Source organism: Amblyomma maculatum, chromosome 1 (assembly GCF_055883805.1).
Source record: "Amblyomma maculatum isolate TAMU_Amacu chromosome 1, ASM5588380v1, whole genome shotgun sequence".
Lineage (NCBI taxonomy): Eukaryota > Metazoa > Arthropoda > Arachnida > Ixodida > Ixodidae > Amblyomma > Amblyomma maculatum.
This window is the reverse complement of record NC_139344.1, coordinates 66,538,943-66,563,257: the sequence shown is the minus strand read 5'-3', so window position 1 is coordinate 66,563,257 and position 24,315 is coordinate 66,538,943. Positions and strand designations below refer to the sequence as shown.

The following is a 24,315-nucleotide window of genomic DNA, read 5'->3' as shown; positions in this document are numbered from 1 at the left end:
GTCTGCTGTAGAATGAGCAGCGGACAGTATTGTGTCCATCATTCAGTGCAGGGAGCTCCAGACGCCGTCGGCATACCCCTTCACAACGCCGTTTCGTGTCTGTTTATGCGTTTATTTTATTATAATGGACTTCGGAGCCGCTTCTCATAAATTTTGTGCGTCTCCGCGAAAAATTCTAGAAGGCACTTTGGACCACTAAAGTGTGATGAGGCGAAAGCCATTAACGCGGTGGATCGTAGCCCTCCACTACGGCACCTCCGTCTCCCTCTCTTCTTTCACTCCCACCTTTCTCCCTTCCTTTACGGCGTGATGCATGTGTCTGCGGAGAATTGTGACAGATATCATACTACGCCTTTTCTATCCTGTAAATCAATTTCAAATGCCGCTGATGACTGCAGTACTAACGCCTCCTAGACATCTATAGGTCTGCTTCTGTTTGCTGTGTGATGCGACGTTCGAGAAAGCGCCAAACGAAAGGTGCCGCACGGACTCCTGGATCGGACGCTCGGCGGGGTCAGCTGCGTCTATGCATGAACCGCCTGATGCCGTCATGAGCCGCCGTGACGGTACATGGCACGCCCCTTGTCGAACACAGCCAGCATTCCTTTGAACGCATCTAAGTTGACCAGCGTTCTATAATTCTTTTACAGGAAATTAAAGGCGCAGTAACTGTCACTCGCGGAATCCCGCTATCCTCACAGTAGACAAGGGGAATTATGATGTATGTTTCACGATCCGGGCCGTGGTGCAGTTGGTAAAGCGCTCGGCTGGAAATCCAAGAGGTAGCTTCATTCCCGGTGGAGACAAGGTTTAGTAATTCCTTTTTCAACTATCTCCCTCGAAAGTGTAACAACCTCCGCCGACAGCTCCTGCTGACATCGATGTGGCATTAAAAGCTTTCGCCTTAAAATGGTTTGTCAACATAGCGTACTAAAGGCAGGATGCTTTGGCAAACCCTGCCCATGGCTTCTCCGTGTATTCCACGAAACCACATGCCCTTCGGAATTGTGGGATTGTTGCTCTAATAATTGTTTCCGAGAGAGACACTGTGCGACGGCCGCAAGTTATGGTTTGGCAAGCAGTCAGTTGTGGTCGTAGCCAAAGAAGGAGTGGACAAGATTTTGCATGCTCGCTTAATTAGGACGACGGACTCTCCTACGTAGACGGGTGGCCCAGTTCAATATTTCTGATGTCACCGTCATCATTTACTTCTATTATACTGTTTATTTGCCGTAATCAAGTCATTGAAATAAATCAATTTTTCAATTTAAGCCGGTTTATTCGAGAGGTTTGTTCGACGAAGTGAGGAGACCGGACCTATACGAAGAAGAATTAAGTATCACCGAGCAACAAACCATCAAAAGAGAAGAGTACAACACTTGAGAATTTTACTTATGGGATGGGACGATGATGTCCTGCACCTGTGGTATCGACATTGTGGGCATGTTGTGGTTGCAGGAGCCTCTACATTTTGGCGTCAAAATTGTGGTTGACATAGGACCACTTGCCGGGCCAGTTACTGGGACACGGCTTCTAGCCGGGTTCTGCCAGGGGATGACGAAGGGGCGTTCTCGAGAGTGGACTATAGCTCTTGTCCTCCTGACGGGCTAGATCTGCTCGTGCGGCAGCTTAAACTAGCTTCCAGTGCCTTATGTAACCGCGGGATACCCTGTTTGCCACTCAAGCAGGGGAGGAGGCGCCCGACACGAGGTCCGCCACTGAGTGCCAGCAGAGATTGGTCCCATTGACCCTGTGGCTCTGGGAGCGAAAGAAGTTCCAGCTTATGTTCAAGCCTGACATGTGGCGCCAGCCACTCAGGATGTTCTCTCGCTGCGCCGTCATATCCGGCATGTTTTTGGGAGACTGAACCACGGTTTGGATGCTTACCGCGGCCGTATGTTTTGACTCCGTTGCCGATGCGAACAGTTGGAGTGAACAAGCAAAGGCTCAGCTCGGGTAAGCGCGACAGAGCTCCTTCAAAACTTTCACCCAACCATCTATAGGCACTTGCGAAATTATGGCGTGCCTCCTGAGCGATCATTACAGCGCCTCGGGACGCTGTCATTTTCACCACCAACTCCTCCTGTCCGGCTGCGAAAAGCCCGCAGAGCCCTTCCACGATTGCGCCGCAGCCGTTGGGTGCCTTTCTTGGCACTCGCTCTTGCGCTCTGTAGCGGTCATTGCGGCCTTGATCGTAACTGAGACGAAACTCGACACATGGTCCGCTACCAAGAAGGGAGGTGTGTGATTCGTTTTGGGCGTCCTGACTCAGTTCACGCCGTCATGACGCTTTGAGTAAAGGCGGGCTCGGATCTTCAAAAGGGTGGTCAAGGATTCCCGCGCCAGCTGTAGACGGAGCTCCCCTGACAAATGTGTGGCCGCCGCCGACAACGAAGCAGTCTCATCGAGGCCCGGGGGAGACTAGAAAACGGCTGACAACAGGAGGACAGTGGTGGTGAGAACGACGACGTCGTTGGCGCCGATGTTCAATAAGATAGTCCAGCAGGCGACGAAAACGTGAACGTTGACGCCGAGCCGGAATGCAGACGGTGCAGTGAACGTGAATGACGTCGAGCCAGTGGGCAATACATATGACTAAAGTGCGGAAAATTTAGACGGTGAACATTACGCTGTGGTCATTGAACAAGTCCCTGAAAAGTTTGGGAAGACATTTCAAGAGGAGAAAAAAGGTACAGCATGGTTGTCGAAAAGGAAGTATATAATTCACTTTATCTACGATAGGCCGCGGAATAGGAAGCCAGCCGGTCGGCGTAGACATTTTTAGTTCACTGTAACAGCGGTGGTTTTATTCGGCGGTGGCGCCCCCACTAGCCCACACAGTGTTCGGCTTTTGGGAACAAGGTAGGCGCGGAGCATAGCCTTGTGTGCAGACGCCCATAAACCTATAGAATGCTCAAAAAGCGCGAATCGCGCCGCACACGCCGGCGGAGGCGAACACGACGTCAAAGACTACGTGGCACCGATCATCCGAGGAGTGCTTTCTTTCCGGTTTTTCAAGGATTTCACCAGTACCACAATGGCAGAGGGGAAGAATGCCGCCATTATCAAGCTGGCTACCCGCTGAAAAGAGGGGCGCAAGCTGCAGCGAAGTCAAAACCGCGGTATGCCAGAGGTATACTTAGAAATAAAATTATTTGGAAATTCCTTTTGCTTGCTTAGGACTGCCGTTTACAATTCCTGTCCTCCTCTCCTTTGGTGCATGAAAGTGCATGCCCTGTGGAGAATTAACGATCTCCAATCATCCCCTTTAAGGTCGGCTTTCCCCCGCGGTAGTTACTCTCTAGCTATCGCGGTATGGCGCCAACATTGGTGGTTAACATTAACTATCCAGAGATGGCGCCAGCGTCGCGGCAGTCACCGAGCACGCGAGCAAAGCAAAGTCGCAAAGTCTCTTCGGCCTGGGGAACTCGACGCGAGCGAACGCATCCTCACGCAACTACGTCTCTCATAGCCTTAGTCGCTTTTGGATGACTAAACGAATCAAACCTTACCGGAGATGTTTCTGTTCATAGCAAACTCGATGGATTGCGTATTCTTCCTAAGATCGGCCTCGTGGCAGGAGCCCATACGTAGCGCGTCAACTTAGGTACACCATTTGATGATGGGTTCCGTCCATGCTACTGATACTAAAGTTCTGTCCGACATTTCAAAGCGGTGTTCTTGCGGTAGAGCAACCGCCTCGCATTCTGGCGGTGCCTGGTTCGATCCCTGATGCCGCCGGCTACCCATCAGTTTTGCAATGGGGACAAGATTTCCCTTCCTCGTGCTCGGCTTTTCTAGAGTGAAATCCTTGGGAAAAGGAATAGTGCGCGTTTGGTCAGCTGCCTTCAGGTAGCCGTTGTGCTCCATCGATTACGGCGTGGATCATCTCGGATAACGCAGACGTGGTCGCCGGCACGTCATGGACCAGCTGGCTGATGGCGAGTCCGGCTTCGAGCCGAAGACGCATGCCTGCTCCAACATTTCGTCACTCCCGCAGCCCAGCAATTATGGTGGTGAGAAGGCGGGTCCACAGGAAAGCCATAAAAGAATTCATCGCATCGCAGCGCCTGGGGCAATTAACATGTACTACGCGGACCTGATTAAGCATGCCATCAAAAGCGCACCGAGAAACGCATCACGCTGTCACAGATCTACGGTTAGATGGCGCAGAACGGGTCCTATTTCAAGGACGAAGGGGACAGTAACAGCTCCGCTGGTTGGAAGAACCCGATTCGGTACAACCTGTCGCTCCACAGCCTATGCGAGTCTGGTGAATGCTAAATCCGGACTCCAAGCCCAGATACGCGGTGCGGCGCCGGGCTAAGTCGATATGAACACCTCGTTATGAGAAGCGGGGGATGAAAACGCTGGAAGCCATCGCCCGTCACCGAGTCTGTCCTCGTTGAAAGGGACGTTGCATGGACCCGTTCCCTGGATCGCTTCCAGCTGACTGGATCGAGCTGCAGCACTGCAGCTACTTGCAACAGCTGCCCTGCTCGCCATCTGACTGGCCGCCCCTGATGCCGCCGGTGGTCCGGTACAGTGCCTGCCCACTGGCCGACACGCCTACCCAGTCCATGACCCTGAGCGACCAGCATAACACTGCGCCATCCGTACCGCTGGGGCTCTCCACATCGAAGGTGATAGATCGTCTGCTGAAGTTCAACGGCCACCTTCCTCACACCTTGGACCTCGACCTGTACCCATTGACAGCCTAGTCCCCGTGCCAAGAACCTTATATACATGGACAGCGGCAAGTACTTCCCCGTGTATAAACGTGTAATCGTGCCTGCGTGGCCTCGGGGTACGTGAATGCAAGGGTCCTGGCAGGCTGATTTTGATATCACTTGCGTCTCTCATACCCTGAGTCAATTTGGGACGTGAAACTCCACAAACCATCTGATATCACCCTCTCATATGAAAGAAGGACTCATTAACCAGACTCAATAAACAGATTATGGTTGTTCTGCTGCTGCCCGGAGGGGCAATCGTTAATTTGGCAGTACCTTTTTATTCTGGTCTGCTCCAAGGCTGCATTGCATTCAGGCGAGCTGTCCACTCTGCCTGACTCCAGTGGATTATCCCCTTTACGCCGGCTTCCACTAGAAGAGCTGTCGCGGTTGGACTCATTCATGCGCAGTTGAAGAATGGGGGCTACATTGGAGATGGAGGCTGCTGCCTTTCCAGCTCATTTAGTCGCGTCCTGATCGACTCGTGAAGGTGGGCCGGAGTGTTGCACAATAGTGGGTCCACCTTTGAGTTTTGTTTGCTTAGCTGGTGGAGCACCTGAATGCTCTCGTCAAAGTTGCCCTCGGTGTTCAGCTTATGCACAATGTTCTTGAACAGTTGCTGGATTGCCTTCATCTCGTGCTCATTGTTGCTCTTAGAGAGTCACTAGAGCTGCCATTGTTGGCAGAGATGTCAGCACTTTTTTGCACGTGCATGTTCAGTATCTCAGTTATCGTATTCATAAGGGACAACTCCTCTGGTCCAGGCACCATTTCAGCATACGTCAGCAGTTTGTAACCCTTGAGGGCAGCCAGCTTGTAGATGATGTGCGCACTGTCCACGGGGATGTGCTTGATGCCCGCCCCTCCCACAAGGAGCCCAGGTATGCCTTCAAGAACAAATATCATCTACGCAGCTCTCAAGTGAGGACATGATCTTCCGCAAGCACTTGACGATTTTCTCGATGTGCTTTTTGGACATCTGGGTACTCTGTTGCCCAGGCAATCGTGCAGGTGCGTTATCAATCTGTTGAGTACACTGGTGGTTTTCCTTTGTGGATGATGTGCAGAACGATGTCTCCGACGGCGACGTCACTGGCGGAGCTCGATGATGTGCTTGTCTAGGGGCACCATCAGCAACTGGGGCAGCAGTTCCAGCAGGATATCACTGCTTATCCGTCGCCCCGTGGGACGGCTCTTAAACACCTTGAGAAGCAAAGCAGCCATTTGCCGGTAAAAATCGAGCACATCTGCATTGGCAACCCGGTCGTCGGTGGCGTGCTTGTCGCGCACTATCTAGTACTGCACAGCTAGCATGTTCACCAGCTGGTCGGCAGAGCTCAAAAGCACTGAGCCCCCCCATTCATTGTACAACAGGCCATCCACCTGAGCCAAGCCTTCGAGCACGAGGGGTATCTCCTGTATGTCATCTGAGAAATGAGGGGGCCCAGGGAATGTGCATCAGGCGGAATCCTGCGTAAGTGATGGCTTGGCAGGCTGGTACTCGTTACCAATCTTTTGCAAGGAACTGTACAATAACCGGTTCAGCAATGAAATCGGCATCCATTTCCTGCAGGTTGGTGCCGTTTAGTGGAGCCCAGGCAGCCTGCTCCAACAGCTTCTCTAACTCCGAGCTTGGAGGCCCATTCAGAGTCAGCGGGCCGTACTCCAGTGGGAGCCCCATTATGGGGGCTCCTGTGCATCACTTCCTCTGGCTCAGCTCTATGCTCCACGGTAGTTGCCGAATGAAAACACCGCAGACTGTGGGCGTAGCGGTGTTGGCTTCTGGACCAGCAGCGACTATACAGGGCGTGACATTGGCATCGGGCACGTGCGTGGCGCTCGCTTGATATGTTCTATCAAGAGAGACTTGTCCTTGTCTGAGAGCTGACCGATGTACTTGTATACTCGTTCCTCCTCGCAGAAGTAGGCCTACACGAAGCAGTTCAATGCTGCATTCCTGACTGTGTTGTCTCGGTCTGAAATGTGCTTGGCTACTTCCTTGAGAAGAACCGCTAGCGTGGGTTCCTAGACTGGGAGGCCCAAGGATTTGAATAGAAAACGCAGTTCTTCTAAGCACTCTGCGCGCTGGTGCGCATTTTTGAATAACAAACACTGCATGATGTAGTTGAGCACCTTGTATCTTGGGAACACGTATTTCCGCCCTGAAGATGTCGCGTACTCTCGTCGGCACGGTGTCCTTGGAATCACCGGCCTTGAGGGGGTATAGTACGGCAAGAAGGAAGGCGCCTCGAGGCCATGCATCCTGTAGCCCGCGTCGCACAGTGCTGGGTAGAGTGCTTGCAAGTACTCCAGTACTCACAGCAGCACACTCGGGTTGGTGTCGAATTAGCGTAGTGTGAGCCACTTGAACACAAGGTCACAATTGGCACAGGTAGTTTCCAAACCTCCAGGGCTGCTGAGAATCTCGAGAAGTTTGTCGATAGCCTTGACGTGCATCTTCAAGTCCGCACTGAAGCAGTTGGCCACAAGTTATGGGAGCCCAGTTGGCAGTCACCATCTGCTCCTTCAACTGCTGGTATAATATTCCTCGCGTGGACAATTGAAGTTCCACTTGAGCAGCTTCAGAGCCTCCGCTGTCGCTATTCGCTATTCCTTAAGGCAGACAGTAGGGGAGTTGTATCTACTTTCTCCTTCTTTTGAGATGACTTGCTGCTGCTTTCAGGCTTCACAAGCATCTTGCTCCTTGAATTACTTTTCAGCGGACGCCCTCTGCCGCTGCCACCGACGGCTCCCTGACCTTCATCAGGCGACATTGCGTCCGGGTTGGCGTCTTTGCGCCACATCCCGCCACGTCCAAAGGAGACGCTGCTTCTATTGCTGCTGCTTGTGTGCGGCCTTCTGAGGTGGGGCAGCAAGCACCACAGCCTTTTCACAGTACTCTTTCACCTTTTCCATTTTGATATTGTACAGGTCTCCAAGGAATGGCATGATCACCCTCTCCCCAACAACTTTCATCGCAGTCCCCAAGGCCATGCCCGAACCTTCTTTCACTGCTAGATTATAGCCATTCGGCGTTTTCAGTATGCCGCCAGTGCCTTTAGGAGAATTTTTTTTTCAGCAGGGTAGGAGTCGACTTGGAAAAATAAAGTTGTTTCCCCTTTTATCTGCGGGTTTTTGTTGTCAAAAGCTGCCGTGACATCTTCCAAGATGGCTTTCGAATTCGTAGCCTGAGAATCGTTGTTCATGGCTTCTCTCGGTGCGGTGACGACGTCCTGCTTCTTCTCCTTAAACTTCTATATGTACTGTAAATATGCACGAATTGGCGTAAGCGTTAAACTTCTGCCTCAAGCCAGCGGCCAGCACAGCCAGGCACTTGGCAGTCAGAGCCATTATTATCGCATTACTCTCCTTGGCCACCTTCTTTTCACCGTCCTTTCCAACATCCTTTTCAGCACTTTGATGGGGACGCCTTAATCGTCAGTTTCAAGCTTGGGGTTGCTCACAAGCTCGAGCAGTTTCTCAAGTGCCTCTTTGCGTTCCTGCCACTTTTTGACCTCGAATTGTTCGTAGAGGTCCTTGGGAAGCTTGGGAAGGATGTCAACAGCTTCCAACAGCTCGTATGCATCCACAGGCGCCCCAGCATCACCGCTACACTCCTCACCCTCTTCACCGCCGTTCACTGCATCTGAGCCAGCCTTTGCTGCCTGCGCTCTTTTCAGCTGCTCAGAACGGATCAAGCGCTCGGGGGTCACGGATCCCTTCTCCACTTTGGCGAGCTCTGCCTCAAGCTCAGACATTTGAAACGGCTTAAGCGACTAGAACAGGGGCTTCAGTACATCACCAATCCAGTGATATAGTTCAATGGTCAACATTTTACTTTTTCCCGCACAATTTGTCTCTGTCCTCAAGCAATTTGGGAAGGGTCTTGAAGAGAGGCTTAATTGCAATGACGCGAGCACCAAAATTCAATAGATGCAGGCATTCTTTCACTGTGACTACGCATCCGAACACACTATCTTGGGGTTCTTATTGTCTAGGGCTTTCACTAGTTCTTGCACAACTGCCTCCTGTTTCTCCACTTCGAAGTATATGAAAATGATCTCATGTGCCAGCTCTCGTGTCTTTTGAACTGCGATGCACTTGGAGACAAGCCCGACAACAACATCGCCGCAGATACGACTGGCCAGGTGAGAATTTTCGACGAATGATAGGACAGCTGCCAGACCCTTCTCCTGAGATACAGCACTGCTGTCAGTGACAAAGTTCTTGATGAGGGGCGAAATTGTCTCGAACTTCGCACCTTTAGGACCTGTGACCGAGCGAAATAACTTTGTTGCATCTTCGTATCGACTCAAATCAGCCTTCCACAACTTGCGTTGGTAACGGTCTTCAATAGATAACTTCAGGTACTCCGTATCTTCGGCCATGCCCTTCAAAAGACAAGCCAAATGCAATTGACCAGCGCACGTTGCAAACTCACCGATGCACGAATACAGCCTTGTCAGAACACGGCTGTGATTTGCCCGCCTCCGAATAAAGGTAACGAAATACCGTGGGGGAAAATTTGCAATTCTCAGCAACGCACACCGCAACTTGAGCTCATCCGTAGATACGCTTGCTAAGCTGTACTGTGAAGTACACAGACAGCGATGAATGGGGAGGCAGCGATGACTGGGCACAAGGAAACCTTTTTCCTTAACTCATGGCACATTGCCGCGAGGGGAGATTAGTCTCCCTTCTGTTTCTTCTTCTCGCCTCTGTACTTATGACACCCACAGTGGAGGATTGGCCAGGGTTCAGTGCATGTACAGAAATTTTATATATGATCCCGACTTAGACTGTGTTGGTAAAATCTTTTTGGGAAAAATGTTGAGGCGGTATAGGACGGTATTCAGTTCATAAAAAGAAAATTAAAAAAAAAATGCAAATAATACTTTTAAGCAAAATCAGGACGGAGAAGCGCTAAGAAATCTTCCGGTCGCAACCGCTTTTAGGGCATACCCTTTCACAATCGCACCAAAGGAGAGGAGGATAGGAAGTGTAAACGGCTGTCCTAAGCGAGCAAGCGGAATTTCCATATAATTTCTTCTCTGATGGGCATACCTTTGACAGAAGATGTAATGCTCTGTAGTTTCCACGTCATCGCATGACGCACCACGCCATCGCATGACGTGAATCTACTATGAAATAAAGACCGAGGCAAGGAATTCTACACATAAGAGCGTCACGGAGACTTCACATATCCTCGAGCTGTAATACCGCACATTGCAATGAAAATTTGAATGATCAACGTCCGCAGTCGCAAGGATCGAGCGGCTCATATAGCTCATTAAGGACTGCAGCAGTATTTGGAGCCTCTCAAAACGAGACATCGCAAAATTATGTTTGGTGCAACACTGACAACATGTCCAAACTGAATTCGCTAAGAAATCGATTTGAACTAATGCCGCAACGCCCTGGAACCCACTACGAACACACTTCTTGTACATGCAAGGGGAGGAAAAACATAAGGGATTGCCTCGCAAGACACGTGTTCGAGGTTTCCAGCGCTAATAACAATAACAGTCAGTAAGAGAATATGATATTGTAATATTACAAGAAGCTTTCTTAAGGGCAAAGCATATTGCAGGCAGTGATTAAAGTCTGTCTCCATCAGAGTGGGGTCTCTATAGTTATTCGAGAACAGGTGGAAAGGGAAATAAAGAGGGATAGAGAAAGCTGCTGGTGGTCTGCCTTGCACATCGTTTTATACAAATTCAAGGTGAGAAATCATTTTTTCTCCTCCTCGTGTTTTAGAAAACATGTTAATGGCTTCTTATTAAAACTTACTGAGAAACTGCCGGAACAACAGAAAATGAATGTTCTGACAATCACTCACAAGAAAAAAGATGTATGCCTGCTTTGTGTTCATGCAGTCCTTATACAATATTCGAGCACGGAGGGGTGACCCCCATCAGATTCGCCTGACTTGAAGCCCCGCTAGTCGACCGCTAACAAGCACCACACTTTGTCCTATTCTTTTTCAAGCCTGTGGCCGTAACAATATCCATTCAAAAAAGGCGCTACTGGAAGAATACAATAAAAGTTTCACTGAAATTTGAATGTAGAATAAAATAGGGTGTTTTAAATTACTACCACAAGCCCCACAAGTAAAGTGACAATCAATTGCACGGATATGTGTATATGATATGATTAATATTGATTTTCGATGGTCTCGAAACAGCTTAGCGGGGAGGCGGCATGGTGAGACGGGGCGACGGGGCGACCACCACCTAGTGCGGCAGGTGTAAACAACTCTATGGTTAAAACCTTTGCAACTTTCGTCCCTAGACAGCGTGGTGTAGATAGCGCCAAATGAGTGTGATAATGTAATTATTAAATCAACTGACCATTGCTGGTTGTGAGAACAGTGCCTTTTCTAGTTGAACGCTAGGTTTTGAAATGCAACTGAGAGGAGGAGGGAGGAGGAGGAGCAGACTATGGAGGCAACTCCTGCGGCAACAGCTGTAATGTGTTCGCCGGCTTTCGCTGGAGTATATTCGTGCTGACATTAAAGCTGTATGCCTTGCGAGGTTGTCGATGCCTTGTCTGGCGCGTTTCAAAGAGAAGTGTGGCATGCTGCAAGCCTGACAGCGTCAGAAATTGGTGCAGTCCTCCGTAATGGCATTTATCGAACCTCCGAACTCGGAAAGGTAGGTGTCCTCTTTTGCTGGAACTCCCGACAGCAGGCTAAGCTAAACACGCGCCTCATTCTTGGGGATGTCTGCTTGTAAACGTTGCAAACCCTTGAATTATTCAACAGTACAAAACCAATCAGTTTATTTGGGTTTGTAACCGAGGGATTGTTTCGCACTACCTGTTATGTCATGGTTGTGTTATGTTGTTGTGTTGTGTTTTGCGCCCGGGATAAGTGCAGCGATTGCACTACTTCATGTAGCTGTATTAAAACTGGATCTCTAAAAGTAGCGGGTAATCGACAGCGAGCTGTGGTCACTCGGGATTTTGCGTATCAGCAGGAATAGTGTGATAACACCGTGATTTCTGTTGGTTGCGAAACCTTCTGAAACATTATTACCTATTCGAACTTGGGTGTGGTTCCGTGTATGTGCCGGGTTATTGCATCTTAGTAGCTCGGTGCTCTTTATACAAACATGCAAAAGTGATAAGTTTTGCATGGCGTATTCAGGCAGTTCACAAGCTGCGGTTTTAAAACTACCAGCTGCAGCAGAAAGAATTAAACAAACCGCAAGATTTGTCTTTATAAAAATGTGCGAAAAAAAAAAATAGCAGTTCCTTTCGGTGCTCGAAGTGAGTTGTGTTCATATCTATCTTTCTGTAGGTTTTCTCTTCTTCTGCTAGAGCCTGGAGAAATTTATTTCAAAGATTATAGTGTGTACCTCTATCCTGATAACCTTAAGGAGGCAGAAGCACAAAGAAGGTGAGAAGAGACCATCCGTAGTTTTGTCCATTCATCAACACATGAGCAATTATTCCATGCCTGAATATTTCATTGCAGGAGGCAAAAGGGGCGGCTCAAGGTGTGCTCAAAGTCTATAGTCTTTGTACCTGAAGACATTAATCATCCAATACTTAAGGTAATTTGTAACTCTATTCTGCAACATTTTGTTATAATCATCTGCAGTGATCGGACCAGATGCAGTAATGTAAGCACCGTGTAGAACCCTTGGCTGTAGAACTCCTGAACAGAGTTGCACACACTTGTGAATGAGTACAAGGATCAATGCTATTCGATACAAGGGCTTACTCTACTGTACATTCCCTTTTACATGGAGAATAAGTGTCTGCAGGTGTCTCTCCTTGGGGTCCTTCAGCTGCATGCACCCTACAATTGTATTCCAGAGGTTCTCTTGTATAAATGCTGCCGTGAGATTTAGTCTTGGGAAGCAATGGTACTCCATGGGAGACCTTTGTAATAGACTGTTATCACAAAAGTAGTTTTACGGGACTGAGCATTAAAATATTGTATCACTAGTGCCTTTCATTGCATTGCCATTATTGGTGTAGAAGCTATGATATTCACAGAATATGGCTTCTATTTCTTTGTAGACCTGTATCCAGGTGCACATGCCAAGCTTATTTCGAAGATGTAATGTTAAAGATTCCAAATTTAGTATCAGCGTAAAATATTTTGTGCAACTGAAGTCTCAACAATGTTTTCTGGAGCATGTCATCATATTTCCTGATTTTATGCAAGCAGCTTTCAGAAGCTTCACGTCACTACATTTGCAGTTTCCATTGAATGAATCAAGTATTGTGAAGAGATGGACTGGGCCCCTGCTGTCCAAGTATGTAGTCTTAATATGTTACAAAATATACAGTGTTTGATATATGTCTCATGTGGCTTGATCCGTATTTTTGTCATGCTTTACAGGTTGTACAGCAAGAATAGTGTCATGAATCTTCAAAATGACCAGGTGGTGGAGATGCTGGAAGGAAACTTCATTAAGCCTTATGTGTTCAGGAGGGTATGTTGAATCAGATATTCCAATTCTTCTGAATTTAAATGCACTAATAAGTGTATGATTTGTGTGTGTGTGCGTGTGCGTGCATTACTGTTGTCTGTGAGCTTTATGGTCTTATCTTTTGCTCAGCATTTTATCTCATTGCCATGTCAGATGCAAAATTTCTAGAAAGTTTTTCGTCCTGCCATGGGTGGTGCAGTGGTTAGGGCGCTTGACTACTGTGCCCATGAATGCGGTATCGAATCCCGGCCGCAGTGGCTGCTTTTCGATGGAGGCGAAAAGCAAGGCGCCCGTGTGCTGTGCGATGTCGGTCAACGTTAAAAGAACCCCATGTGGTCAAAATTTCTGAAATCCTCCACTATGGCATCTTTCATAGCCTGAGTTGCTGTGGGACGTTAAACTCCACAAACCAATTTCCAGAAATTTTGAGTGGCTTGAAGAGAAGGTTTTTATTGTTTTTTTTTTTCTCGGCAAAAATTGGAATTTTAGAAAATAATGCAAAGCATGCTGAGAATAGCATGGATTTGTTTGCTAAAAAGCGCAAACATCAATATGAATTTATCAGACCATTCATAAGCAAACTTGGGCCGTGAGTTTTATACCCAGTGCACGTGACATGCGCAGAATAGTTGCAACAGTACCACCGCTTGCTAGTATGTTGCGGGTGTTGTCTAGGACCGACATCACTACCTTATCGCTTCTTAGTGTTTCAGTCACTTTGTGCATCTTGTGAGCAATATACACCACAATGTGACAACTCCTGCCTGTTTGGCTTATCTGTAGAACAGTGCTTTTGGCAAAGCCACGACCAGTATACAGGTGGCACTTTATGCAAACATTTTTGGAACATTAAATTATAACTGACATAGTTATGAGATTGAATGTCATGTGTAGGATTTCAGTGAACTGTTATTCACTGTTCTGAAATTAGGATTAAAAAGTAAATCTGTTTTGGAGTAGCAATGTTTTTTGTGCTTAGCTAAGGTATCATAAATTTCCCAAGATGTTGAAGAGAATTAGTCATCTGTCAGTGTGGGTGCCCAAGGTTTTTATAACTATCGGTTCAGTGCACAGTTGGAAAGCATTTTCATTTATGATCCTTTACTGCGCAGCATCTGCAATTATGCACACAACTATTTATTTTTCTTAGCATTGAGACCTGTTTTCACAATGTCAGGGATGCTTACTACATTTGAAATCCCTGCTGGACAGTATGGTAGGAGGAAGAAAAGGAAGATAACTTTTCAGAAATAAGAAGTCAAGGTTGATGTCACAAAGTTCTGTGGTGTGCTTAGAAGGGGGATTTATGTGGTAGGGTTCTTTTTTCTCACACGATGGATCATTTTGCCTAATTACACTGTGGTGGAGTCTTGATTTCAGAAACAACTTCAGATGATAACAATTCATTTTGCTTAAATGTGTTTTTTTTTTTAGCAAATAGGGCCACAATTTTATGAGCTTGAAAGTGTGAGCTGTGTGTGAACCACTGAAGTTTCTGAGCCATTCATGTCATTTTTGTGAAATAGAGGGTTCCTATTATGCTTCACAAATTTTCAAGTTTTATTCAGTAGTAGAATGCATGTCTGAAAGGAAGAAAAAAAAATATCTCCTTCTTTATTGAATACAAAATTTGTGCATGCTGCCAGGTTCTGAGGATTTAGGCAGGAATGCCATCTTGATGATTTGCACACTGTGGCATCAAAGAATTATCATTTAACTGGGAACCTACTAATTTCCTTTCGTTGTGTCTGCTTCACTTCCCTGTCTTCGTGTGGGTAGCCACAGGTTTCTAGTTATCACACAACAAATATAATCATGCCTGATGACTGCACTGTATTTACTAGACCTGTTCATAGCATTTATTTGCTTTATTTTCAGGAGAAAGTGTCCTTTTTGTTCTCACTTATATATGGGAATATTGATGAGTGCCTCATGCATATCTCTCAGGTGAGCCTTCAGATTTCATATGCTTCTTAGTTAAGGCACCAGGCTACCACATTGGTTTGAGTTTTTTTATGGAGGATTGACTTAGTCAAAAATGATTTTGTGGGGGAAAAGATAATTTAAACAGGGTTGTTGAACAAATAAATGAGACAAAGAGGACACAAGAAACATGATGAGCTTTCGTACTGTCATAGTAGGGCAGGTTCTCACACCACGTACACAATATGTCTTTGCCTCAAGCGTACTGGAATTTTAAAAGAAAGCTAAAATTATCTTAATCCATAAGAAAGGGCGCATCAAAGACTTCACAAGTTGGAGACCAGCCATCTTAACGCTCGTTGCATACCGGGTATTTCTATAGTAATCGCTAAAATCAAAGGGGCCCTAGACATCTGGAGGTCGAGAAATGTGCAGAATACAACCAACCTCTTATAGCCTTCATAGAGCACAAGAAAGTATTTGACCCAGTCGAAACCTTAGTAGTCATTGCAGGTGTTTAGAACCAGGGCCCAGAAGAGCCATATATAAATGTGCTGGAACTACAACGGCTGCACAGCTACCATACTGTTTCATAGAGAAAGTAATAAAATGCTTGTCGGCAAAGGTATCATGTAGGAAGACACAATATTCATATAATACAATACACCGCCTGTTCACCGAAGTACTATTCGGAGAATTGGATTCGGAATAGTTGGGGATAGAAACTATTGGAAAAGAGGATACCTAAATAATCTGCGGTTAACTGACAACATCGCCTTTGCTGAAAAATTCGGTAGACGCACTTAAAGCTGCTTTTTTGTAGGAATGCGAAAGCACTACTTTTTGCGCAGCCAAGTTTGTTTAAAGTTTTTTCTTTGAGATGATTCGTATTTGTGGTTTGTTGTGCGTGGAGTGAAACCATTTGCTGGGCTAGTTAGTGCACTTGAACTAAAAGTAAAGGTTCCACAGTGCTAACAAGGACGAATACACAAATTTCAAGCCAGAGACTGAACCAGAATTTTAAGTTGCGGCGAGGACACTCTCGCCCATGAGTTGCTCGAAGCGTCTTATATGAAAAGGCTGGGTTCAGGCTGCATCAATGACACCTCAATGTCTCTTTTTAGAGGCAAAAGTCGTCTACTTAGTTTGATTAGATAGGGATGGCCTAAAGTGATACTGATATGCTTGCCGGCAGTGTGGAGGTGTTTAAGGAAGTTTACTCCACCAATTTTTTCTACGCATGCCCGAAAATGTTCATTCTTTCTCAAAATATAACCAATTCGAGTTCAGCATCCTTCCCGTCTGTGTTTATCTGCGTATTTGTCTTTGTTAGCGCTGTGGAACCTTTCCTTTTAGTGTTGTGCATGAAGATGCAGCACACGTTCATAACTTCGAGTTGCACAGCAGTGAGAAAAAAAAAATAATTAGGGTAGCACCCATTTTTTCTCAAGGGATAACTCTCCTGTTGCTGCTCTTTTCGGAACCACCTCAGCTTCTACAATGCTAGTGGTCGCCAACAAAGAGTTTTTCCTAATGGGGCTGCTAAGGCTTTTGCTTTAATAACTCAAGAAACAAACTGTAGAGCATGATCAAAGGCCTAGACAGGCAAAGCAGAATGTTGGGTCTAAATATTAATATACAAGAAGCTAACATAATGTTCAACAGTTTCGGGAGCGAGTAGCAGTTTATGATAGGTAGAAAAACATTGGAAATGACAGAATACATCTACTTATGGCCACATAGTAGTGACCTCAGGTCCAGACCATGTAGAGTGAAATAACCAGGAGAATAAGTATGGGGTGGAGGGCATTTGGCAGGTACTCTCTGATCCTGAATAGCACTTTGCCAGTATCTCTCGAGAGGCAAGTGCAAAACAGCTTATCTTACTTTTGCTGATCTGTGAAGCAAAATTATGGAGGCTTATGAAAGGGTTCCACTTATATTGAGAGCAATCCAGAGATCTGCAATAGGAAGACGACAACAGGTGTAAGCTAAGAGATGAGGAGACAGTACAGTTGGTCGGGGAAGAAATATGAGTTAGTGACGTCCCGTTTGAAATAGAGAAGAAGAAATGGACATGGGCAAGACATGTAATGCTATGGTAAAAAAAAACTATGCTCGTTGAAGGCAACAAACTTGAAGGCAACAAAGAAGGCAAGCTTGTGAGGAGGTGTCAGAAAGTCAGATGTGCAGATGAGATTAGGAAGCTTCCACAGCTTGCATAGGACATAGCAATTTGGGAAGGTAATGAGAGAGGCCATTGTCCTGCGGTTGGCATCACGGATGGTGATGAAGTATGAACGACCAGTCATGGAAGTGAAGTGTTCTGGCATTTCAATAATTTTTTTTTTTATCAATTGACTGGTCAATGAAAGACCAGTCAATTGATAAAATAAAATTATTGAAAAGCCAGTCAGTTGATAAAAAAAATTAATGAAAGCATTGTTGTCAGGCAAATCTTTGTTGCAAAAGAGAGTATTCGCATCGGTTCGTGCAGAGCCTCCGTGCATAGAGATCTGTAATTTGCATAAACGGGTAGAAGGCTCAGAAGACCATTATAGGGTCAAAGTTCTGCCTTTTAGACATGCCCATGGTTTTCTTGAAAAATTACATGTGTGCAATCAGCAGTGTAAGAAAGTACTATATATTGATTGCAGTGGACCAGCACTAGATGCATTGAGAAAGTCGGAGAGATTGTTTTTTAGGTTATTTTCCTCCTTTTCTGCAAGAAACTGTTCAACATGTTATTTGGGAAGAGCTAAGGATAAGAATTAAGAGGAAATACCTCAGCAGCTATTGGTTTACTGATGGAATTGTTTTCTTAACAACTCTGGAGATGAGTAAGAACAATTTATTTAGAACCCTAGTAAGTAAACTATAACATTATGCATGAAAATAATGTGGAGGAACCTCAGGTAGTTATGCAGAGAAACAGCTTCTTAATTGATGAAAGCAATTCAATATTGTAAGTAGTAAGTAAGTACCGTCTGTTGCAGAAGTTTGCAGCCCAATGCGCCGGGCGGAGGAGCAGTATTGCTCCCGAGAGGCGGCGCTGGGCCCGCCGGCGCTGCCTGGTGACGCAGCTATAAAGAGTGAGGAGGCTTGTTCTCTTCCCCTCATTCCGCGGCTGAGAACAAAGATGTGCAATATCAACCGTGAGATGAAGGGAAGAGAACAAGCCTCCTCACTCTTTATAGCTGCGTCACCAGGCAGCGCAGGCGAGCGCAGCGCCGCCTCTCGAGAGGGATACTGCTGCTCCGCCCGGCGCGTTGGGCTGCAAACTTCTGCAACAGATGGTACATACATGTGCGTCTAGGCCAGGTAGTTGTGGCAAATCCAGGTCATGCGTGGGCAGAAACTTAAAAGAAATATATTCGATCCTAGCTGAAATGAAGAGGTTTCAGGCAGGGTAGGGTATGTGGAGAACGGGTGGTGGCTGGTTTGTGTGAGTGGTAGCGCAGATACGAGGAACATTCAGGGCAGGTGAGAATCGAATGGAGGAGTGAGGTTGGGTTTGCAGGTTTACGGTGGTTGCCGTTTTTCTAAGACTGTGGTAACTAACTTGAAATAACTGGGAGAAGACCTTTGTGCCCCAACCAAATTGGTAATTGTGTTCATTTGAGCTTAGTATGTGTGCAACATTTTGATGGAAATGTTTCTCCCAGTAGAAACATTGACTGTAGGTATCATCTGAAGCATTATCATCCTTGGAGGCTGGAGATTTCAGGCATTATTAGAAACTAGTACAAAATGATGAGCATAGCTTAACATTCTGCCATGGAATGCTTGTATTCAAGGTTGCTTTTGTACTGAAATTAGTGTAATGCTTTTGGCAGAGGGTTAGTTTGCTGCAACCTTTGATATTAGTAGAAGGGTCCTGTAGATGAAATTGATGGCTGGTACAGGCAGGGCCCTCCTTCATAGTGTGGTCCAGGAAAATTAGTGGATTATGTGTTAAGGTGCTTTGGATGCTATTTTGTTTTGTATCTAAAAGTACTTTATTGTGTTACAGTTTGTACTGGTTTTCGCAGAACATTAATTTATTTTTTTGCATTGCATTACAATTCTTTTTAATGTGTTTCTTTGGCACCTTCAGCTTTCAAGGGCATCGACACTCTCGCCACCAGAGCATGATTCCATGGTAAGGCTTACAATTGTGTTTTCATTGTTAAGGAAGCATTTGCAAACCCTGACATTAGAGATGCAGTGATTGCCCACTTAAAGCAATAATGAAGTTGGAATTAATTGAGGTGAATAAGTTTTCTAAAAACAACAGTTTAACGCAGCAAGGTGGTTTTAGAGGGCCAGTATAATTTCGATTAGTACATGAATCTCCTGGGGCTACAAGAAACATTCCTAATCATCATCATCATCAGCCTGACAATACCCACTGCAGGGTGAAGGCCTCTCCCATATTTCTCCAATTAATCCGGTTCTGTGCTAGCTTGCATCCACTTGACCCCTGCAAACTTCTTAACCTCATCCGCCCACCTAACTTTCTGCCGCCCCCTGTTACGCTTTCCTTCCCTTCAAGAAACATTCATTACCCCCAAAATTTTTTTTTGTCATAAAACCAGCGAAAGCCACCTGCTGAAGTATTCATGCAAATTGGTTTACTTATGGCCAATAGGATTTATTTACTGCTTTGCACTGCTGCTTGGTGCCCACAGTGCATAGTGAGTGAGTGTACAGCCGCCCTGATTTTTAACAATATAGCGCGAGCATCGACCAAACTGCTGGTCAGCACCTTACAACGGCGATAAGCGTGCAACACGGCGAGAGTTCGTGCATGCGCAAGAATGTGGAACGTCGCAAACAGATATTGTGGCAGGGCCTGTGTCTTTGTGATCCTAACAGCGTAGCAGAAGACGCTCTCTCTTCGTGCGCGTGCGCGAACTCTCGCCATGTTGCACGCTTATCGCCGTTATAAGGCGCTGAGCAGCAGTTTGGTCGACGCTCACGCTATATTGTTAAAAATCAGGGCGGCTGTACACCAGCACTGCATGAATAATGCGGTCGGAGCTCCTAAATTTGTGTCAGCCGTAGTGCTGCAGGATAGTGCTTTGTCAGAATCTCTGCAAACTACAGCTGGGGAATTTTAAGTTCATATCATCCATGTTTGTATCAAGATTTTACTCTGTCAGTAAAATAGGACTAGTGATATCTATCATATGCATGTGCAACCGTTTATAGTGGCACTGCCTTTTGCAGTGCCACTATAAACTATTAAAAAAAAAAACACGATTTGGAAAGGTCTTGGAACAAGCTTTTTTAGAAAACGCGCTATTTGAACAAGCTTGAGTAACATATAGGCGGCGTTGAAAACGACGGCCACGCCACTGGTGGCAGTGTTGATCGTGAGCGGAGCTGGCCGCATCGTTGGCTAGCCATGTGTTGCTATGTAGTCTTCGTGTCATCAGTTTGTTTTCTAACAAATTTGCATCGTTGCATAAACAGCATCTGGTGCCAGTGCACTGTGGCTTGAACTATGGAACAACTCCAGCAGTAATTTTTCCTCAGGTAAATGTTCGAAAGCTATAACACACTCTGGAGATTCTATTCACTCGTCCCAGCTCAACAAGCAATAAGACTGACAGCGTACTGTTAGAGTTCATTTTACATTCACAAGCCGCTTGTTATATCTCTCTTATATTTCGATATGAGAGCACTTGAAACAATATCAGCGTGTCATCGTGAATTTTCGGACGATCGCTTCCGTTCGCGTTTAGGTACAGGATACAAAATACTTTGGTGACTGTGTAACAGTTCACATATGTATTGCAGTGCAGTATATTTTTGTGGCGCTTAATTTTTCCAATCATTTCATAGGTCTAGAGTGCAAAGTGAAGACTGGTATGATGAGCGTCAGGTACGAGATTCACTGAATGAAAAATGGTGTGTCAAGAACATGCATGGTACATGCATTTAGTAGCCTATAAGCACTGCTTGTTGAGAGCCGTATGTCTATTTTTGGGCTTTGACTTAAGCTCATAAGCTTTAAAGAGTGTAGAATGTATTGAAAGTTGCAAGCAGTTGCTTTATAGTGTTTCACCCATTTAGGATTGTGCACAGTATGAAACGTGTATTGTCAGCCCTGTTCGCATTGCGCAACCCAAGGTCTACCTTTATCCAGCTCGAACCATCAAGCCTTCATTACCTATGAGTAGCATGTCTGTCACGTAACAGTAAAGTGCTGGGTTTGACTTCCACCCCCCACTCAAGGTTGACACAGTTTTCATTTCCGCTCAAATAATTTCCTTTTATTATGGAACTTCCTTGAGAAATTTAACGTCAGGGCGATTATTTCAACCTGCTCCTGAATTTTAATATTCCATCGGGATTTCTAAATCGTGGCCAACGCCGCCGCCAGATTTTTTGTGACACGGGACCCTTAGCGACATCGTGTTAGTCTTTTGAGTTTGGCTGATAAAACAATATACCTATAAAAGAGCAGTGCTGGCACGATGTAATGGCAGGTGGCACAGAATGTCTCACATCTCAAGGCACGTTTACTATGCACATGTATGAAATGGGCTTGCAAAGTAAAGACGGGGTAAATGAAAAAGAAAGTGAGAACAGCAAATATTCTGTTGAAGTTCAGCCGATGCAGCATACCGCAATAAAGTGGGGCTTGACACTGCACCTGGTCATTTAGTGCTTGGCTGTAGGGGGCACCTGGCGCGTGTACGCTTTAGTTTTTCCCAGATGGGTGCATCATCATCAATGTTTTTACTTCTGCACAATGGGGTGTCTTAACTTCATGCTTCAGGCCACCGTAGAAAAAAAATCACCAGTAGCTGAAAAAAACAATAATCATCGCAACAAACATCGGCAATTCTTGCAGCAACATATGAGCAGCAGCGACTCTTATCCCCGAAAAACTTTCGGAAACAACCCCTAGGCGGCTTTCAGTGGCGCCTCTACAGGCGTTACATGGGGCGTGTACCAAACTGTAGCTCTTGAAGTGCTCTTTCGTACTTGTGAATATTTATCTCAAACGTTATATATGTCTTTTAAAAAAGAAGTCTTTTATTGAAAACCTTTGGACGAAAACTTTAAAAAGAGTTTTAATACCATCAATTTAAAAACACGAAACTTTAATTTTAAAAATGGTCAAGATCTCTCACATGGTAGTGACAATGCTGAAGGCAACAAATGAAGAGACGAGATTTCGTGACATTAAAATTAGCTCTTATTGGGCTTACCTGTGTTCACAAAATAACTAAGCAACTCGACGGTGGAGATAGCAGCTACATAGCATGCTCGGCGGTCATCGAAGTACAAATGCCCACTGCGCTCGTCAGCGTTCAATTTAAAGCTGGTGAAGAAACATCTAGATAAAGCCGCCAAAGGTGACTAGAACAACCTGGAACAGTGTGGCAGCAGACACGAGTGACTGCAATCGTTCGCAATAAATATTGGCTCATCTTGCTTGACTGAAAAGAAAACGATCAAGCAACGCCCTGCAGCTTTGAGTGTTCACAAACACACAATATGCTCATAGCGTTGCCTAGATCATTCTGCGCGTTACAAGCAAAGTGGTAAGGCAACAATAAATAATGATTACAGTAGTTCGTGGCAATATGGAAAAGGTGATGCAATGCCTCTTTTCTTACGTTTGAAAATATGGCTCGCATGTGTTTAAGTTGCTGTTTTTGGTGTTAACCCATTCAGGACCATACAGTAAAACAGGCAACTGTGCGGGGTTTTGGAAGAACATTGTATATAAATTGAGCACGTATACGATTCTGCTATGTAACAATACTGAAATGCAGCTATTTAGACAATTAATCAAATACATACAATTAGCTTTTTTTTTTTAATTTACACATGGCATGATGAAAAAATATCACTGTGATCCTAAAGAAAAAAGCAACATCCCATAAGTCAAAAACGGCATGAATATAGAAATAGAACACCACAATAGAAATACTTCAAACCATGCAAAATATTGGTACGTGCTTCAGGGCTAGGTTCAGACCACAAAGCACAGCGTACAGCGGAAAAGAATAGCACAACACAGAGCGGGCAAGCCGCACACAAGTACCTTGTCATCATCACTCATCTTATTTGTGGCAATATGCTACACTGTCTCTTTTTACTAATGTGAAAATATTGCAGGCCTATCGGCAGATTTTTTTTTTTGTGCTGTTTGGAAGAGTGGCTACAATTCAGCTCCCACGGCGGCTGTTTCGAGTCTTCCAATTGCATTAAGAAAGTAGTGAAGCCAGATCACCAAGGAACTAATAATGTGGTGAAGTCGATTTTGAAAGTGTGCCATTCTCATAATAACATTTGATAATTGCAGTCATATTGTTTTTGTATCGATAGCTTGTGAGAAAAAGGTTAGAAAAACCTGCTTGTTACGATTTGCTGTACTGTGAAGGCTAGTTATTGCCTTCTTACTTGTTCATCGGGCTCATAGAGTGCTCTTTTGGTGGTGCAGCACCCAGCTCGATTTATTACTATCCTTTTTTAGTTAATACATACAACGCATACAAATAATATGCACAATTTTACTTCTCTTTTGCTGCACAGATTGCTGCTATGGTCCTCTCTTGGCAGTCAAGGATTTCCTTTGATCAGAGCTGGTGAGTATATTTAATCATTTCGTTTTATAAGATAAGGGGGGGGGGTTGTGATTGGGAACAAAATGTCCACATTAGCAGCTTCACCTGCCGCAAGCTTAGTATGCATCAAAATGTTAGATGGGTGCATTAGTTTGTGCATGTGCACGTTTATTTGTTTAGTACTTGCATCGCCTTCGTGGCATTGCAGCAGGGGGGTAAGTACTACTAGATACAATGAATGCGATACTTCATTGAGAAATCAAGCACTCGGGGTTGTAGTAGAATGCTTTATTTTTTATGAGAGGGAAACAATTTCAGGCAGTAGAGCATTTCACTGACAAATCATTTGCGCGAAAAAATTGATGCTGAAAAAACATTACTCCTGAATGAATACTGCCTAACTTTGAACGTGTGGTCCTCTCTGAAATACTCCTCTTGTTCTATACCAGTTTAGCAATGGAAACCGCTGTGAAAAACTTGAGACCAAGATGTGTTCACCGATCCTCTAAATCAAGCCACCTGTGCGGTTGTTTATTATTTAGTCGTACTGAGGAACCTGTTATAGTAGTTACTAATTATTATTATGCTTGCACAGGTGCCTGCCTGTGCAGTTTATTTTTGAGGGGCGCCACTGTGGTAGCTTAG

At 45.5% G+C, this 24,315-nt stretch overlaps 1 protein-coding gene and 2 pseudogenes across 1 annotated transcript in view; 2 read left to right on the top strand and 1 right to left on the bottom strand.

Moving 5' to 3' along the window:
* The first annotated feature begins 3,922 nt into the window (after window positions 1-3,922).
* LOC146202699 (forkhead box protein O-like) lies at window positions 3,923-4,979 on the top strand (annotated as a pseudogene).
* Window positions 4,937-9,121, bottom strand: LOC146202698 (cytoskeleton-associated protein 5-like; annotated as a pseudogene).
* A 1,816-nt stretch (window positions 9,122-10,937) lies between these two features.
* Window positions 10,938-24,315, top strand: part of LOC146202697 (protein FAN-like) — a 78,186-nt gene continuing 64,808 nt past the window's right edge. Inside the window, exons 1-8 of the mRNA XM_084588252.1 lie at window positions 10,938-11,386; window positions 12,034-12,132; window positions 12,211-12,289; window positions 12,945-13,000; window positions 13,087-13,180; window positions 15,056-15,124; window positions 19,197-19,241; window positions 23,639-23,691. Of these exons, the coding sequence (XP_084444378.1) occupies window positions 11,355-11,386; window positions 12,034-12,132; window positions 12,211-12,289; window positions 12,945-13,000; window positions 13,087-13,180; window positions 15,056-15,124; window positions 19,197-19,241; window positions 23,639-23,691 (527 nt within the window). The 5' untranslated portion in view covers window positions 10,938-11,354. The remainder of the gene's footprint in view (window positions 11,387-12,033; window positions 12,133-12,210; window positions 12,290-12,944; window positions 13,001-13,086; window positions 13,181-15,055; window positions 15,125-19,196; window positions 19,242-23,638; window positions 23,692-24,315) is intronic.